The 16,634-nt window shown below is 50.1% G+C and overlaps 1 protein-coding gene across 4 annotated transcripts in view; it reads left to right on the forward strand.

The window, feature by feature from the left end:
- The first annotated feature begins 11,338 nt into the window (after window positions 1-11,338).
- The window catches only part of LOC102414386 (transmembrane protein 101), a 51,930-nt gene continuing 46,634 nt past the window's right edge, over window positions 11,339-16,634 (forward strand). Inside the window, exons 1-4 of one of the 4 annotated variants that reach the window (XM_006046860.4) lie at window positions 12,161-12,373; window positions 12,697-12,877; window positions 13,741-13,887; window positions 14,668-15,687. In XM_006046860.4, the coding sequence (XP_006046922.1) occupies window positions 12,237-12,373; window positions 12,697-12,877; window positions 13,741-13,887; window positions 14,668-14,976 (774 nt within the window). In that variant the 5' untranslated portion in view covers window positions 12,161-12,236 and the 3' untranslated portion in view covers window positions 14,977-15,687. Of the gene's footprint in view, window positions 12,382-12,696; window positions 12,878-13,740; window positions 13,888-14,667; window positions 15,688-16,634 lie in introns of those variants that run through there. The other 3 variants (XM_025280035.3, XM_025280034.3, XM_044938901.2) reach the window with 3 other exon arrangements.

Consider the following 16,634-nt stretch of genomic DNA (forward strand, 5'->3'; position numbering starts at 1 on the left):
CCTGGAAAGAAGCTCTGTGTCACGTTGTTCCATGTCGTTACTTCCTCCCCATTAGTCTCTAGGTCTGTGAATGGGAGGCAGCTCTGGTAGGAAGCACTTTTTGACTCTGGTTTCAGTTTACGAAATGATGTGGGGGAACTTAAAGCAATTCAAGAGGTGGATCAGTATGGTGGGAAAGACAAGCAGTGTAGAAGGAAGAACAAGGGCTTTGGAGACAAAAACTTTGGCTTCAAATTGTCACCCTTCCATCTCCTTACTTCTGACTCTGGATAAGTCATTTTACCTGTCCATGCTTTGGTCTCCCCAGTTGTTAACATGAAATAATACTCATCTGGAGCTGCTTGTAAAGGTTCAGATAGGATGGTTTAAAATGGTTACTACTTAGAAGGTCCTCTGTAAATGTTAGTATGCATTTTAGCTTGTTCCTAGGATGGTTAAATCTGGAGATGAGACTGGATTAACTGGTTTTCAGAAGCTCCAACTTGTTTTAGAAGTCTTTGTCTAGATGTCATTTTAAGTGAGACTAATAGGTAAACCATTTGGGGTCCTAAGAACCCTGCCCTCTCTGTCTCTCAGATCTCATCTCTACCTCTTCACTGAAGCTTCTGAGGAATTTGATTATATGAAAACCACTCATTTTACAGAAAATGAGTTGGTTCCACCAGGGCTTAAGTGACTTGCTGAGAGTACCGCCGCTGCCTTCAGTGGCAGAGCTGGAATGAACCCCAGGCTTTATGCACTCATGGGCTCTTTAATATTGCCCTGGGACTTGGTGAACTGATGGCATTTTCGTATTGCTCACTTCTATTAGCCAGGTTTGGGGTGGAGTACAGAGAAGACTGGTGAGTGTGGTAAGAATTGCCACCTAGATTTGAAGAAATGACGCAGTGTTGAGGGCTTGCATCTCTGATAGAACACGAACTGGTGGTTTTGCAGTGTCTGCTTGGTTTTGAGGCATTCTCTTTTCTCCTCAAACACACACACAAACCCTTATATCCCAGTGCCTGGTCACCACCCCACAGCCACATCTGTGCCTTTGGGTTTTCTTCTATTTAGAACATCTGATCAGTACGGTATAAACAGCCTTCCCACAGTGAGTTGATACTGAATCTGTACTGTATAAGTCTGAACAACTGATTGCTGATTTTTGTTTGGTGTTTTGAAAGTTGCTCACGCACTTCAATATTAGTTAAAGGGCTGCAGCTTGTGAATCACTGATTCAAGGTAATGGCTCCTTGACGTTCTTGAAGCTACAAATTGTGTCAAAATCTGTTTTCCCATAAGACATAAAGGAAGATCAAGGACGCTTTCAGTCATACATGGAGACTCCTGTCCTGCCAGTGTGGCAGATGCTGAGAACGTATAATGAGCATGTTTGCTACTAGGAGCTGCACTGTATGGGTTGAGTGGTGGGGACCAGAGTTTGGGAACTGGGTTTGGTCATGTGGGTTGGAGGATGGTCATTGTTTACATAGCAGATATGCTTTCCCATCACTGCTGGAGGCCACTGGTACCAGAGCATTCCCCTTTAAGAAACTTGAATTGGGCATGTACTGCCTCAACTTCAGGGGTGTAATGTAACAGCAAGAAGTACCTTACAGGTGAGAAAGGGGTGCTGTGGGGCTGCCATCCACTGGTGATAGACTGCTGCTGGGTAATAAAGTTTCAAAATGAGTTTCTTTTTTTAATATTATAAAAGCCTTACATGGCTCATTACAGGCACACAAGAAAGCAAGGCAAACACGTTCCATCCAGGATCACTCAGAACATTATTGACATCTTTCAGATCCTCTTGATGTTAACACCCTTCTCCCTGCCCCTTACATTTCTGAAAACACAGCACGCTTTGCTGCGTCAAAAGAAGCCTGCCAGCCTATTCCCTCATCCCCAGTCCACAGGTGCACTCTGTAATCTCTGGGCGTCTTAGAATTAACACATACGAAAGGCATGGAGGCTGGGTGACCTCTGAGATTACTTACAGCCTCAATAATCTTCAGTTTTATCTTCTCTTTTCCTACAATGCCTTGCTTCAGTGCCACCTGTGAAGCCATCCTTGACAGTGAAAATGGAAAGTGATTACTAAAATTTGTATCACTCACATGTGGCATTTATGACTTGCATTGTAATTATTTTGGTTTATTGTTAATGGTCTGATAGGGAATTTTGAGGCCCTAAGATAAGGATAATGTAGTATTCCCTGGCATTCAGCCATTGATGAAACTGAAGTCATTTTGAGTGTCATCATTTTAATAGCTGGATGAGTTGCCTGAGCCAAGATGAAAAGTGGTCCAGGCTGACTGAGTTTTGAGGAAAGCTTGGAGTCAAGTTTAGAAAACTGATGAGGGATCAGTAAAGAACATGGGAGGAACTGGGAAGGTGGGTATTCCTAGTTTCAGCTTCGAAAGCAGCAGGTTTCTCAAGAGACTGGCAGCTAGGACCAAGGCAGGTTGGACTGTGGCCTCCCTAGTTTTGTTGAAAAGACAATAGAGTAAGGTGTGGGTAAGGCAATTCTCTAGTGACTTCAGCCAGCCTCTCTTTCCCTAAACTAATCCTCATGCTGGCTCTAGCAGTTAGTCTTTAGCATAGGGACTAAAAAGTGGCTGCTTTTTCTGATCTGGCCTCCTTTCTGGTCTGTCTCCTAGATTAAAGTAGTTGCTTATGCTTACTATAGGGAGGTCTGTGTACTACTCTAAAGAAAATATTCTGGAATGGCCTCTGAGGTGTGATTTAAGCTGAAATCTGAAGAACAAGGAGCCAAGCAAGGGTGCTTGGACAGAGGGACCAGCAGGAACTAAAGCTGAGGTTGACAGGAATTTGGGATGTTTGTGTGTGTGTGCTCAGTTGCATCCTATTATTTGCCATCCTATGGACTGTGGCCCTCCAGGCTCCTCTGTCTATGGAATTTTCCAGACAAGAATACTGGAGCAGCTTGCCATTTCCTCCACCAAGGAATCTTTCTGATCCAGGGATGGAAACTGTGTCTCTTGCATTGGCAGGTGGATTCTTAACCACTATGCCACCTGGGAAGTCCTTGGAATGTTTAGGAACTGCTAGACTATAGGCCGGAGAAGGCAATGGCACCCCACTCCTGTACTCTTGCTTGGAAAATCCCATGGACGGAGGAGCCTGGAAGGCTGCAGTCCATGGGGTCGCTGAGGGTCGGACATGACTGAGTGACTTCACTTCCACTTTTCACTTTCATGCATTGGAGAAGGAAATGGCAACCCACTCCAGTGTTCTTGCCTGGAGAATCACGGGGGAGCCTGGTGGGCTGCCGTCTATAGGGTCGCACAGAGTTGGACATGACTGAAGCGACTTAGCAGCAGCAGCAGCAGCAGCAGCAGCAGACTATAGGCAGCTGAAGCCTAGTGAGTAAGATGGAGAAATTGGCAGGAGCCAGATTATGCAGGGCCTTGAAGCCGTTGTCTTAGGGAGTGGAATTTGTTCTTGACACAGTGGGAGCTGTTAAAGGGTTTCAAGCTGTCAAGGGATTTAGGCTAATGATAAGTGGCAACAGTGGAAGTAGAAAGGCTTCGTTCAACTATATTCCAAGATAAAAATTAAGAAAAAAAAAAAAAAGACTTGGCACTATGAGGCTATTGCAGTGGTTCGGGCGAGAGTGGTGACAAACGTGAGTGCTGGACTGGACTGGCTGACGGATTGGATGTGAGGACAAGGTGGTCAGGGAAAGAGGAGCTAAGGATGACTTTTCGGTGAATGGTGAACAGTGGAGAGGAAGAGGTTTGTGGGAAAATGGGGTTCTGTTTTGTTATTTTGTCTCACCCATGAAACGCTGAAGAAGAGATGGTGAATGGGTAAGGAGCTTTGAGTTCAGAGGATGGGACCAGACGAGCTAGACATTTAGGAGTTGTGCCCTTGTCCTGAACACTGAGAAATGGGTGAGATCCATGGCCATAGTAGGGGTTTTGGCCTCTGATTGAATGGGTCCCTTCCTCCATAATAAACAGGAAGGAAGGAGAAGACAGTACCATTGCAGGTGTGTTTGTGAATTTGGCAGGGAGACGAGGGTGAAAGAGTATGTAGCTGGTGGTTCAGTAAACACACAAGGGAACTCCCATAAGTTGCTGAGTGCCTTTAGAGGTGCATGCTCATGCGTTATGCTGTAACCACGTGGCCACTGGGGGAGTTGTACTGAGTGTGACTTGGTGTAGGTAGGTGGCTTCTTTGGTATGAGCAGAATAGGTTTATCAGGGAGTTCAACTGAGGATGTTTGCAAGAGAGGGTGGTTATAGCAGTGGCCCCTTGTCCCCTCCAGGTGCATAAGTAAAAGTGAAGTCATTCAGTCGTGTCCAACTTTTTGAGACCCCATGGACTGTAGCCTGCCAGGCTCCTCCATCCATGGGATGTTCCAGGCAGGAGTACTGGAGTGGGTTGCCATTCCCTTCTCCAGGGGATCTTCCTGACTCAGGGATCGAACCCGCTCTTCCACATTGCAGGCAGGCTCTTTACTGTCTGAGCTACAAGGGAAGCCAGGTGCATGGCTGGTGTCAAATACAGGTCAGTTCTAGTTCAGATTAGCCTTTATGAAAGTGTCTTGCTGTCAGTCGCATGCGCTGGCTATGGGAAGGGTATGCAGCCATGTAACTCCAGAAGGCACTATGTGAACAGTGCAGACAGCATGCTTCTAGTTCTAGGAGTGGCCCATGTGTGTATATGAAACTCAGCACAGGTGTCCTAGCACTTAGAAATGACCACAATCTTGGAGCTTCTATGGATATTTAAACTGCCTCACTGTTTAAATATCCTCACTTACAGCATCCTTGCCTGGCTGCCCCTACTTGAACACCTTCATTGGTGGGGAGTGCATTACTTTGAGAAGCAACATGTACTAGCTGTACCACACCCTTTTGTCCTCCCTGCAGCGGCTCTAGAACCAAGGCAAGAGCTCCTGTCTCCTGCGCTCTGATCCTTGCTCTGCATTCCCGTGAGCGAGGGGCACTGAAGCAGCCAAGCAGGCAGATATGACTGGGAGCTGTCTTGTTTTCTCCAGTGCAGTAGTCTTTTTTAAGCCAACTATTCCAGCCTCTTCTAAGAACTTTTAAAAAATCTTGGTGCTACAATCCGGTGTACAACTTATCTATCCCAGTTTTGTGTTCCAGTTTATATAAACTTTGTTTTCATACTGCACAATTGCACTCATCTCACACACTAGTAAAGTAATGCTCAAAATTCTCCAAGCCAGGCTTCAGCAATAGGTGAACCGTGAACTTCCAGATGTTCAAGCTGGTTTTAGAAAAGGCAGAGGAACCAGAGATCAAATTGCCAATATCTGCTGGATCATGGAAAAAGCAAGAGAGTTCCAGAAAAACATCTATTTCTGCTTTATTGACTATGCCAAAACCTTTGACTGTGTGGATCACAATAAACTGTGGAAAATTCTGAAAGAGATGTTGGAATTCTAAATTCTAAAACAGCTGTTGGAAAATGAAGCATGCATTATACTAAATGATAGTATATATTTGCATCAGTTCAGAGACATATTTACTGGGTTGCTTCTCCATTAATGTGACAGTGGCACATGGTTTCAGTTGTAGCTTTATTCAGCAGACCACCTGACCTGCCTCTTGAGAAACCTGTATGCAGGTCAGGAAGCAACAGTTAGAACTGGACATGGAACAACAGACTGGTTCCAAATAGGAAAAGGAGTTCGTCAAGGCTGTATATTGTCACCTGGCTTATTTAACATATGCAGAGTACATCATGAGAAACGCTGGACTGGAAGAAGCACAAGCTGGAATCAAGATTGCCAGGAGAAATATCAATAACCTCAGATATGCAGATGACACCACCCTTATGGCAGAAAGTGAAGAGGAACTCAAAAGCCTCTTGATGAAAGTGAAAGTGGAGAGTGAAAAAGTTGGCTTAAAGCTCAACATTCAGAAAATGAAGATCATGGCGTCCGGTCCCATCACTTCATGGGAAATAGATGGGGAAACAGTGTCAGACTTTATTTTTTGGGGCTCCAAAATCACTGCAGATGGTGACTGCAGCCATGAAATTCAAAGACGCTTACTCCTTGGAAGGAAAGTTATGACCAACCTAGATAGCATATTCAAAAGCAGAGACATTACTTTGCCAACAAAGGTTCGTCTAGTCAAGGCTATGGTTTTTCCTGTGGTCATGTATGGATGTGAGAGTTGGACTGTGAAGAAGGCTGAGCGCCGAAGAATCGATGCTTTTGAACTGTGGTGTTGGAGAAGACTCTTCAGAGTCCCTTGGACTGCAAGGAGATCCAACCAGTCCATTCTGAAGGACATCAGTCCTGGGATTTCTTTGGAAGGAATGATGCTAAAGCTGAAACTCCAGTACTTTGGCCACCTCATGAGAAGAGTTGACTCATTGGAAAAGACTCTGATGCTGGGAGGGATTGGGGGCAGGAGGAGAAGGATGAGATGGCTGGATGACATCACTGACTCAATGAATGTGAGTCTGGGTGAACTCTGGGAGTTGGTGATGGACAGGGAGGCCTGGTGTACTGCGATTCATGGGGTCGCAGAGTCGGACACGACTGAGCGACTGAACTGAACTGAAAGGGATAGTATAGGAGAAGGCAATGGCACCCCACTCCAGTACTCTTGCCTGGAAAATCCCATGGACAGAGGAGCCTGGCGGGCTATAGTCCATGGGGTCACAAAGAGTCAGACATGACTGAGGGACTTCACTTTCATTTTTCACTTTCATGCATTGGAGAAGGAAATGGCAACCCACTCCAGTGTTCTTGCTTGGAGAATCCCAGGGACGGGGGAGCCTGGTGGGCTGCCGTCTATGGAGTCACACACAGTCGGACACGACTGAAGTGACTTAGCATAGCGTAGCATAGTGGACTTGTGTGGGCACCTAGTGGCCATCATGTTTAGGTAACTGGTGAGACTTTCATAAGCCCTCTGAATTTTGTTAACAGTTGTTACACTCAACTGACTTTTAAAAATTGATACTTGTGTTCCGTTCTAGTCTCTGTCAACCTTCTGTTTGTAATGTTTTCTCAAAGATTATTGAAAATGAAGTTTTTCTGGTATAATTTGCTCGAACAAGATCACTTGAATTAAATCAAAGGGGCTCAAGTCTGATCAACCACAAGCTGAGAGTAATATCCTAGGTTGGTGGTGGTGGCTCAGCTGCCCTTACCATTCTGGGCATCATATGTACTATTCACCTGTGACCTTGACATCTTGGGGGGGTGTTTGGACGGCACAAGGGATGATGGCCCACTCTTTGGGTCACTGTAGCTTAGTGGTTAGGTGCTTGCCTGGATTCAGACAGGCCTGAGTCATGTCAGATTTCACCTCTGCCACTAATGAGCAGTATGACTTGGCAACTTACCTAAACTTGCCAAGCATCAGTTCCCTCATCTATGAAATGAGTGTCTCAGTTGAGGATTAAATGAAGCCTCTAATGAAGCTTGGCTCTTGGTAACCATTTCTTCCATATGGCCGTTATTATTCTCTTAAAGAGTTTGCTGGGTGGAGCTCCTGAGCACATTCAGGAACCTAGAGAGAAAGTAAATGTTTGGCCTCCCAGGGCAAGGCAGAAGCACTGGGTACCCTGGACCCAGGCCCCTGTTTCAGAAGGAAAGGCTGGGCACTCCTTGAGGGCCAGAGAGGAGTACTTTGACCTTTGGCCTAGTGAGAACAAGAGAGAACATTCCCCTCCTTTGTGTCCAGTTGTCTTAGGCAGGAAGTAGGAGTGAAAAAAAAGAGACACCTGTCTGCTTTATGACTTGAGGGAGGGCTCCAAGGCTTCTCCTAGTTGCCATGGTTGATAAGAAACAGAGGAGGGCTGGGGCTCCAGAAGAGAGAAGGAGGTGGAAAGGGGAACACCTGCTCTTAGAAAAGCAGGGCAGGGTCCTGCTCCCCTGGATAGAAGGCCAAAAGGGCTTGGAGACTTCCTCAACCTGTTCCCTATCCCCACCCTCATGATGATGGCTTCCTGAGAGCTGATTGCTCCTGCTTTGGGCGGTGGGGCTTGGCAGGAGACAGGCAGGCAGGTAACTAGAGCTGAGATTCCTCTTCCATTCCTGAGCTGCTGCTGCTGCTGCACTCAGCAAGTATAGTGCCAGGAAGAGAGGCTGAGTACACAGGGGTTCTGCTGGAGGTCTTGACCTCGGTGGTCAGATTAGGCCAAGATCTAGTTGAAGCTCTTTGCAGGAGGAGGGGGAGTTTCTGTGATCGTGTGGGAAATAAGTGAGGTGGAGTGTGGAGTGGGAGTAAAAAAGGTCTAGAGAATTTAAAAGGGTGATCTTCCCTGATTGCCTTTCATCCTAGTAGCAATAATAGGATGAGGGGTGGCTGGGGATGGGAGGGTCAGGAGGCTGGGATCTCAGGCTGAAATAGCTTTGGCTATTTTCCTAGCTGTTAACTGCTAGATAAGCAGGTACGATCTTGAGAGATGGAGGGAAGGTGTCCTTGAGACCACATTGGGGACTTGGCATATGGTGAGGTCCTGAGTCGTGTCTGCATTTATTTTTCTCTCCTAGCATCACCACGCTTCCCAATATCTTGGATGGAGGAGAGTAACACAAGCTCTCAGCATCCATGACTGCCTGGTGCCATCCTCACTCCATCTCATCATGGGGCAAGGGTGGAGCAGGTGTGGCCACGGCTACAGTGGGGCATCAGCTTTGCTTAGGGTCTGGCGGCAGGTGGCCAGCACCATGAAACTGCCCAGCTTTGGGCATTGTGTGGGCTGTGGAGGCCTCCACCTGCTTAGACCCTTTCCAGGTTCCCTGATAGTTTGGCTGTCAGAGCTGAGCCACAGTGGTCTCGGCCACTCGGCAGGTGGCTCCTTCCAGGGCCTGTGTGGACTGCGGGTGCTGCTGCTGTCTCCCAGTATCCTGTGGGACTTGGCTGGTGGAGCCCTGGGGGGCCTAGGTGTTCTGGAGCAGCTGTATCTCAGCCACACCAGCTGGCCCCCCTGTGCCCCGACTTTTCCATCACCCTGTGCTCTCTACTCTGTCTAGACCTCGTACAACCTGCTTGCAAGCCTGGACCCCTGCAGCCTGTGGAGCCTGGGAACCTGGGGCAGCCAGACCTGAGCCACAACCCGGCTGAGCTGGGCACCGCTGGGGTTGGGAGCCTCTTCAACCTGTGCTGGCAGAGCTGGCTGGGAACCAGCACAGCAAGTCAGGGGTGCAGCCCTGGCCCCCATGCCAGCCTGGAGGTGCTCCCTGGCTGGGACTGACATTAGTCAGCTGGAGGCCAAGGCCTTTGTAGCCCGGTGAGCACTGGGCCTCCTCTCTATTGCAGGCAACCAACTGCAGCATCTCAAGTTCAAAATATGATGGGCATCTGGATAGCAGGCATGATGCTGCTGCTGCTGCCTCAAACCCCTGGGTATGTGACTGGCCTGCAATAGGCCGTTAGGAACCTGGATGACCTGATGGCACTTGTGTGTAGCCAGCCTGGGTTACTTGACTTGTAGCCTGGGCAGCTGGTGGGGTGGTGCTGAGCAGTGTGCATTCCCAGCTGGGCTGGTCACTGTGGCTGTGACCGTGGTTATGGTTGAGTGCAAGTGCAGGCGAGGCCCTGGGGCAACCAGAGAGCAGGGGAACCCTCGAGAGGCAGCTGGGGGAGGGAGAGAAAATGGAGCTGTGATAAAGGAAAAGGGATGGTCCTTAGATGTCTTTGGGGCTCCATTGTCTGCCCAGGCAGGGTGGAGGAGTGGTGGGAGGGGAGAGAGAAATGGCTGTGTTCAACTCTCAGGGCCTAGGACCAACCACCCCTCCCTCACCTATTTCTCCCTGATCTAGCACAATGCTCTCATCTTTCCCAGCCCTGGGAAGAGCAGTCTGGCCCCTAGTCCTCAACACCTCTTTGGGAAAGAGGGAACTAAAAGGTAGAAAGACCAGAGGGAACTGGGGTGGGACGGGTACAGTCAAAGTTGCTCAGTCGTGTCTGACTCTTTGCAACCCCATGGACTGTAGCCCACTAGGCTCCTCTATCCATGGAATGCTCCAGGCAAGAATACTGGAGTGGGTTGCCATTCCTTTCTCCAGGGGATCTTCCTGACCCAGGGATTGAACCTAGGCCTCCTGCATTGCAGGCAGATTCCCAACCATCTGAGAGCCACCAGGGAACCCTATAAGGAAAGCATTCATCTTTGTCTCCTTTCTCTTGCTCACACATGTTCCTGGCCTCTGCTGCTGGGGACTTGATCAGAAGCTGGTTGCTAAAGTTATGATGGAGGTAGGGTGGGTAAGGGTGTTGTTCCCATGGGCACAAGCCAGGCAGGCTTCTAGAACTATTTTGTGGACATACACTGATCCCAGTTCTCAGCACTTTCCTCCTTCCTGATGGCTGTGCATTTTGTCTCATTTGAATCGGGGATAGCTGAGGAGATGGGAAAAAGAAAAACAGTTGGAAAGTTGATACTGTAGTATGTGCCTGTATTGTGTGTGTGTGTGTGCCTGTATTTTGGTAAAAACTTGTCTCATGTGGTGGTAGGGGGTAGGAAGGGTAGGCAAAATAACCTTTAACCCATTCTTTTTCTCATTCCCTTTGACTGAAGTTTTCCCACCCTCACCCTCAACTCCCCACCCCAGCAATCACACAATCTCATTCCCTAGTTTTTTACCTGGATATGTCCCTTTCTCACATTCTTTCTGATACACCCAGACTTTAATCATAGTGACTTTGTAAAAAAAAAATTAGATATGAAAAGCGTTTTGTTGTCCAGCTTTCACTGGCTGATTGGGAATTTTAAATTCCTGTCTTCAGAAATGCTACTTTAACATAAGCTCCCTCTCCCTTCCCCAGGGAAGAAACACACCTCCTGAATTAAAGGACCTTACAAAAGTGCTTACAGAGTCTTCAATATTAGAAGATGAATTTGTATGTTGCAGGGTGGTAGAGGGGGTGCAGGAAGATAGGTGGGGGTGGCCGTGTGGTGACAATCCCAGAGTGCCTCGAACTTTTGTTCATTTGTTCAACAAACAGTTACTGAGACATGACATAGTGGCAACACGTTTTGTTCATTTACTTATCTATTTGGCACACATTTCCTGAATGCATCCCATCTACCTGGCCCTGTCGATATAATAGGCAGAAACCAGACATTGTCCTTGCCCTCATGGAGCTCACAATCTAGTGTTAATCTAGTCATCAATAGACAAATCACAAATATACAATTGCTAATGTACTAAGTAGGAGAAGGCAATGGCACCCCACTCCAGTACAGTTGCCCGGAAAATCCCATGGATGGAGGAGCCTGGTGGGCTGCAGTCCATGGGGTCACTAAGAGTCAGACACGACTGAGTGACTTCACTTTCACTTTCCACTTTCATGCATTGGAGAAGGAAATGGCAACCCACTCCAGTGTTCTTGCCTGGAGAATCCCATGGACAGAGAAGCCTGGTAGCTGCAGTCCATGGGGTCGCACAGAGTCGGACACGACTGAAGCGACTTGGCAGGCAGCAATGTACTAAGTGAGTCAAGGGAGAGGTGCCTGATGGTTATGAGAACAAAATAGAGGATCTGAGAACAAACAAGGCCAAAGAAAAAGTGGGGGAGACCAGTCCGAAGCCTGATGCAGCTAAACTGACAAAAAATGGTAGATTGGGCTAGAGTCGGAGCACTAGAGCTGGAGGAATGGACTGCTTGAGTTGACCCATATGTCCTCGTCAGGTCTTCTTCTCTTGGGGGACAGAAGAAAGGCAAACCAAGACCAAAGTTCTCTACAAGTGGCTCTGAGGAGACCCTGTTACTCTAAATTTAAAACAGAAGCAGAGGGATTTCATGTGTGTGATTTCCTCTCTGTGTGTGTGTTGTGTACACCATTCACTGAAGCCCTACTATGTGCTAGGACCAACACTGTCAACATTTAAACTTCACAACCCTGTGACGTCGATGTCATTCCAGTTTCCCAGATGAATCTTGGGAAGTATAGGAGATATGTTGAAAGTCACAGAGTTGCGTTAGAATTGGAGCCCAGGTTCAGCTGTATTCAAAGGCTAGTTCGCTTACTATTCCTTCCTCTACTCTAGTTTTCAATTTTGCACCTATAGGAAAGGACCCTTGAGCCTCCCTGGGCAGAAATAACGGAACCCTGCAGCTACAATACTTTCTTCAGTCCAGAACTAGAGAGTGAGAGCTTTGTTTCCCGACGGAAGCGGGGGGGCGGGAAAAAAAAAAACCCCGCGAAACCCGGAAGTTGCGCGTCGCATCCTCGCGCCGGCCTCCCTGGCCGCCGGGTGAGGCTGCGGCGGACTGCCCTTCCTCAAGATGGCGTCGAAGATGGGTTCGCGACGGTGGATGTTGCAGCTGATCATGCAGTTGGGTTCTGTGTTGCTCACACGCTGCCCCTTCTGGGGCTGCTTCAGCCAGCTCATGCTGTATGCTGAGAGGGCCGAGGCGCGCCGGTGAGCGGGTCCGTGCGGTCGCCGAATGTGGTGGGGGCGGTCCGGCCCGTCCCAGGAATGGGGGTGCGGTGAGGTGGGGAAGAAGTTGTGGCCTAGAAGTTGGGACCCTTGGACTGGGAGGAATTGGGACCTCGGACTTGTTAGGGACTCTGGTCTGGAGCATGGTGGGCATCGAGCTTAGTGCGGGGGTTCTAGCCATGAGAGGGGGCTCAGGTTTGGAGAAGCAGTGGAGCTTGCGGGAACCCGAGGAGTCTCAATACTCTTCTTCCCGCTTCATCCTGTGCTTCACTCTGTCCTCGTTCCTTCCCCTTCCCTACTCGCAGGAAGCCCGACATCCCAGTACCCTACCTGTACTTCGACATGGGGGCGGCCGTGCTGTGCGCTAGCTTCATGTCCTTTGGAGTGAAGCGGCGCTGGTTCGCGCTGGGGGCCGCACTCCAGCTTGCCATTAGCACCTATGCCGCCTACGTCGGGGGCTACGTCCACTACGGGGACTGGCTGAAGGTGAGCACCTCGCCCCTAGGTGGGACTTGGCTGTAGTGCCGGGGGAGCTGGTGCCTGGGACAGCTGGACAAACTAGCCAGGAGCACAGTGCTAAGCCTGGGAAGGTTGAACCCCTTTGATTTGTGGCGGTTATTACAGACCACAAGAATGGAAGGACCTTAGAGACCAGCAAACCTCCCCCTCAAAGTGCAGAAATTGAGGTTCAGAGATGGGAAACAGACTTTCCCAAAATTACACTGCAGTTAGCTTTACAGGTGGGACCAGAAACCAGGTCACCTGGTTCCCAGAACTCTACACCGTTAGTTTAGTTATCAGAACCAGGGAGAAAGGAACCTTAGAGAGAACCTAGTCCACCCATCAGATTTTATGAAATTTATCTAATCCGAGGGCAGCATTTAATCCTGTAGATTCCAGGACCTGTGCCGGGCACTACAGGCTTGGAGATGAGCCTGGACCAAGGCATTCCCCACAAGGAATGGACTGGCAGTCAATTAGGGGAGGCAGGTGTGAGAATAGCTACAGTGAGATCATTGGTTAGTTTGGGGAACAAAGTATACCCTATGGCAGAAAGAATATTGAACTTTGAATGTGCAGACCTGGGGATGGGCAGAGGGGCAACGCTTGGTATCTGGGTTCTGCCACTTTCTGTAGGACCTTGGACAAGTTTATTAACCCCTCTGGGCCTCAATTTCCACTTCTGATAAAAAGAATTCTCTTTCTCTGCTCTACCTGCTCATGGTAATGGTAAAGAGGGTTCATCAGATGAACCGGGATGTGTAGAGATGGGCAGTTCTGCACTCCGGGCAGCCAGGAGAAGTGCAATGGCTTCAGTTTCTGATCGGGGTCCCCTCGCCTTGGCCTAGGTCCGTATGTACTCACGCACAGTTGCCATCATTGGTGGCTTTCTTGTGCTGGCCAGCGGTGCTGGGGAGCTGTACCGTCGGAAACCCCGCAGCCGTTCCCTCCAGTCCACCGGCCAGGTCTTCCTGGGCATCTACCTCGTCTGTGTGGTAGGTTGGGGGATTGTCGACTGGAGGTGCTTTACTGGGAGTGAGCTGTGAACCGATGCTTGGTGCCTGGCAGAACCCAGGGAGGTGGACAGAACGAGGCATGCATGTAGTTCCTGAGGGCTTGACTCCCAGCAGTTGCCCCCTCCAGCTTCTGGGCCTTGGGAGCTTTTCAAGTGCCTGAGACCTGGCTGAGAGTCCCTTCTTCCAACATTATTGCACCAGGGAGAGAGGAGGGTGAATTGACCATTCAGTCCCAAGCCTGAGAGCCAGGAGAACACGAGGGACTAGGCCTCTCATGGCTTCACCCCCCAGAGGACTGAGAGAGGGGACAAAGGAGAGGTTTGGTAGAGTTCATGTCCCACCTGGGGCTTTGCCACTTAGAGCTGATGGGGCTTCCTGGCGGAGCCAGTTATATCCTCCCTGGTGCTGGGAGTGGGGCCAGTGTGGAAGGGAATGTCAACGGGCCTCAAGTCACTTAGCTTCATCTTAGATACAGAGCACCATCTCCCATGTGAAGAGCTCTGTATTCAGAGGTGAGAGCCCCAGCCTGACTGTGGACCCTCTTTCCTTCTGAGCTCCCAGGGTCAGGAGAGACAGAGACCCTGGCCTCACGGAGCTCCCTCATCTGAGGGGAGACACAGGTCTTATTTTCAGAAAGTCCCAAGTCTGAGAGGGGAGTCCAAAGCCCACCTGGTAGGGGCTGGCTTGCATCTCAGGGGTGGCCTTCCCAGAATAGGCTCCTAAGCCTCTTCAGAGCCTCAGAGGATGGTGTGTCTCTAGGCCTACTCACTGCAGCACAGCAAGGAGGACCGGCTGGCGTATCTGAACCATCTCCCGGGCGGGGAGCTGATGGTCCAGCTCTTCTTCGTGCTCTATGGTGTCCTGGCCCTGGCCTTCCTGTCAGGCTACTACGTGACCCTGGCTGCCCAGATCTTGGCTGTCCTGCTGCCCCCGGTCATGCTGCTCATTGACGGCAATGTGGCCTACTGGCACAACACGCGACGCGTTGAGTTCTGGAACCAGATGAAGCTCCTTGGAGAGAGTGTGGGCATCTTCGGGGCCGCTGTCATCCTGGCCACTGATGGCTGAGTTGTGCAGCACGAGTCTGAGAATGGGTGCAGGGAGCCACTGAAGGCCACCCTCTGTTCCTCCTTGCTGGCCCAGTTATGTTTATTTATGCATTTTGGTCTGTTTGATCCTTTGCGTTATGTGCATGTGTGTGTATGTTGGCAAGAGGCAGGTCTCTTTCCCAGTTCCTGGGCTCGGGCCTTGGTGGGGTGGGAGCCCTGATGACTCTGCCCTACGGGTCTCTTTTTCCTGTTTGTTCTGAGGAGAGCTGAGGCCAGCTGTTCTCCTGGGTCTCCTGTCCCAGGAAACAGAGTAAAGCAGGGCTATGGGGGCAGGGGTTGAGGGTGGGGGACCAGGAACCGGAAGTGAGCCAGTGTGAAAGATCCCTCTTTGAGCCTGGCAGATGCAGCTAGGCTCTGCAGTGCTTTTCTGAGACTGAAACCGAGTGTGTGTATTGACACATGGATCAGGCCCAGGTGGAGTAGAGGGGCTGGGCACTACGGAAGTCGTGGGCTCTCAGGGTGTGCCAGGAGCAGACACAGCACTAGCTGTCACCCACCTCTAGGGCAGAGCAGGCCCCAGTCTACTCTGGAGTGTGCAGGGGTGGGGCAGGCAGTGGCCAACTTCCTGCCTCTGGCCTTCTGTTTCCAGCTCCTGGTTGGCCTATTGTGGGTGAGTGCCCTCCCAAACACCAGACCACACAGTCCTCCAAAATTAAACATTTTATATAGATGTTTGGCTTTGCTTCTCTGTTCTCCCCACGGGGCACTTTGCTATTGGCTGGGATTGATCTTGGGTTTCTTGAAAGCCCATACCCGGGTAAGGCCCACCTTGACCCACCCATGACCTTGGCCCTGTCCTGAGAATCCCCACTGTCCTTGTGCTCTCTTTTCAAGTCTGCAAACGCTCCCTGCAGTACACACTTTGACCTTTTTCACTCACTGCCTCTCGTGGCTTATCTTTTCCTCCCCATTTGGTGCCAGCTCTTTTGAGAGAAATCTTTGGCGAGGGCAACTAGAGGGAGAGGACTGATTAAGGGTCCACTCTGAGGCCGAGGAATTTTCATTTCACAGATGAGGAGATGGAGGCTCAGAGAAGGTTGAGCTGCTAGCCTGAAACCACACATCTGGATTCCAGGCCAGGTCTGTCTGAAGCCCACACCCAGCTGTGTGCTCGACGCCACCCCTCTCTTCAGGGAAGACAGGCTGCTCTAGGGGAGTTAGTCTCTCAACAGCCCCTGGTCCCCTCCCTACACATCCACACACCTCCTGACAGAAAGTAGCCTCAGCAGCCAGTGTGGACCCTGGCACATCGTAGGGGTCAGAAATGCCGAATGCAACCTCAGGCTTTGGACTTTGGCCTGTCTGAGATGTCCCACTCCTGCAAAGATGGAGACACAACCTCCAGGGGGCCAAGGGGAAGACCTCCGAGTCTGGGCTTGGCTGTGAGCCCTGCCTGGCAAGGGAGGTGGGGCTGCTGTCAGTCCGGTTTGTGGAATGGAAGGTGTTTCCTAACTGAGGGGTAGGGTAGCCCCTCAGGGGGCTGCTGACAGTTGGCTGATGGAGGTGGTGGCAGCATTCATCTCGGGGCCTTGGCCTCGTTTAGCTCCTCTCTTCCTCTAGGAGTCCCCTGGTTCCCCAGCCCGCAAGATGTTGCTCCCAGAGGGTCAGTGCTAATTT

The sequence above is a fragment of the Bubalus bubalis genome, chromosome 3 (genome assembly GCF_019923935.1).
Source record: "Bubalus bubalis isolate 160015118507 breed Murrah chromosome 3, NDDB_SH_1, whole genome shotgun sequence".
In the NCBI taxonomy this organism is placed as follows: domain Eukaryota; kingdom Metazoa; phylum Chordata; class Mammalia; order Artiodactyla; family Bovidae; genus Bubalus; species Bubalus bubalis.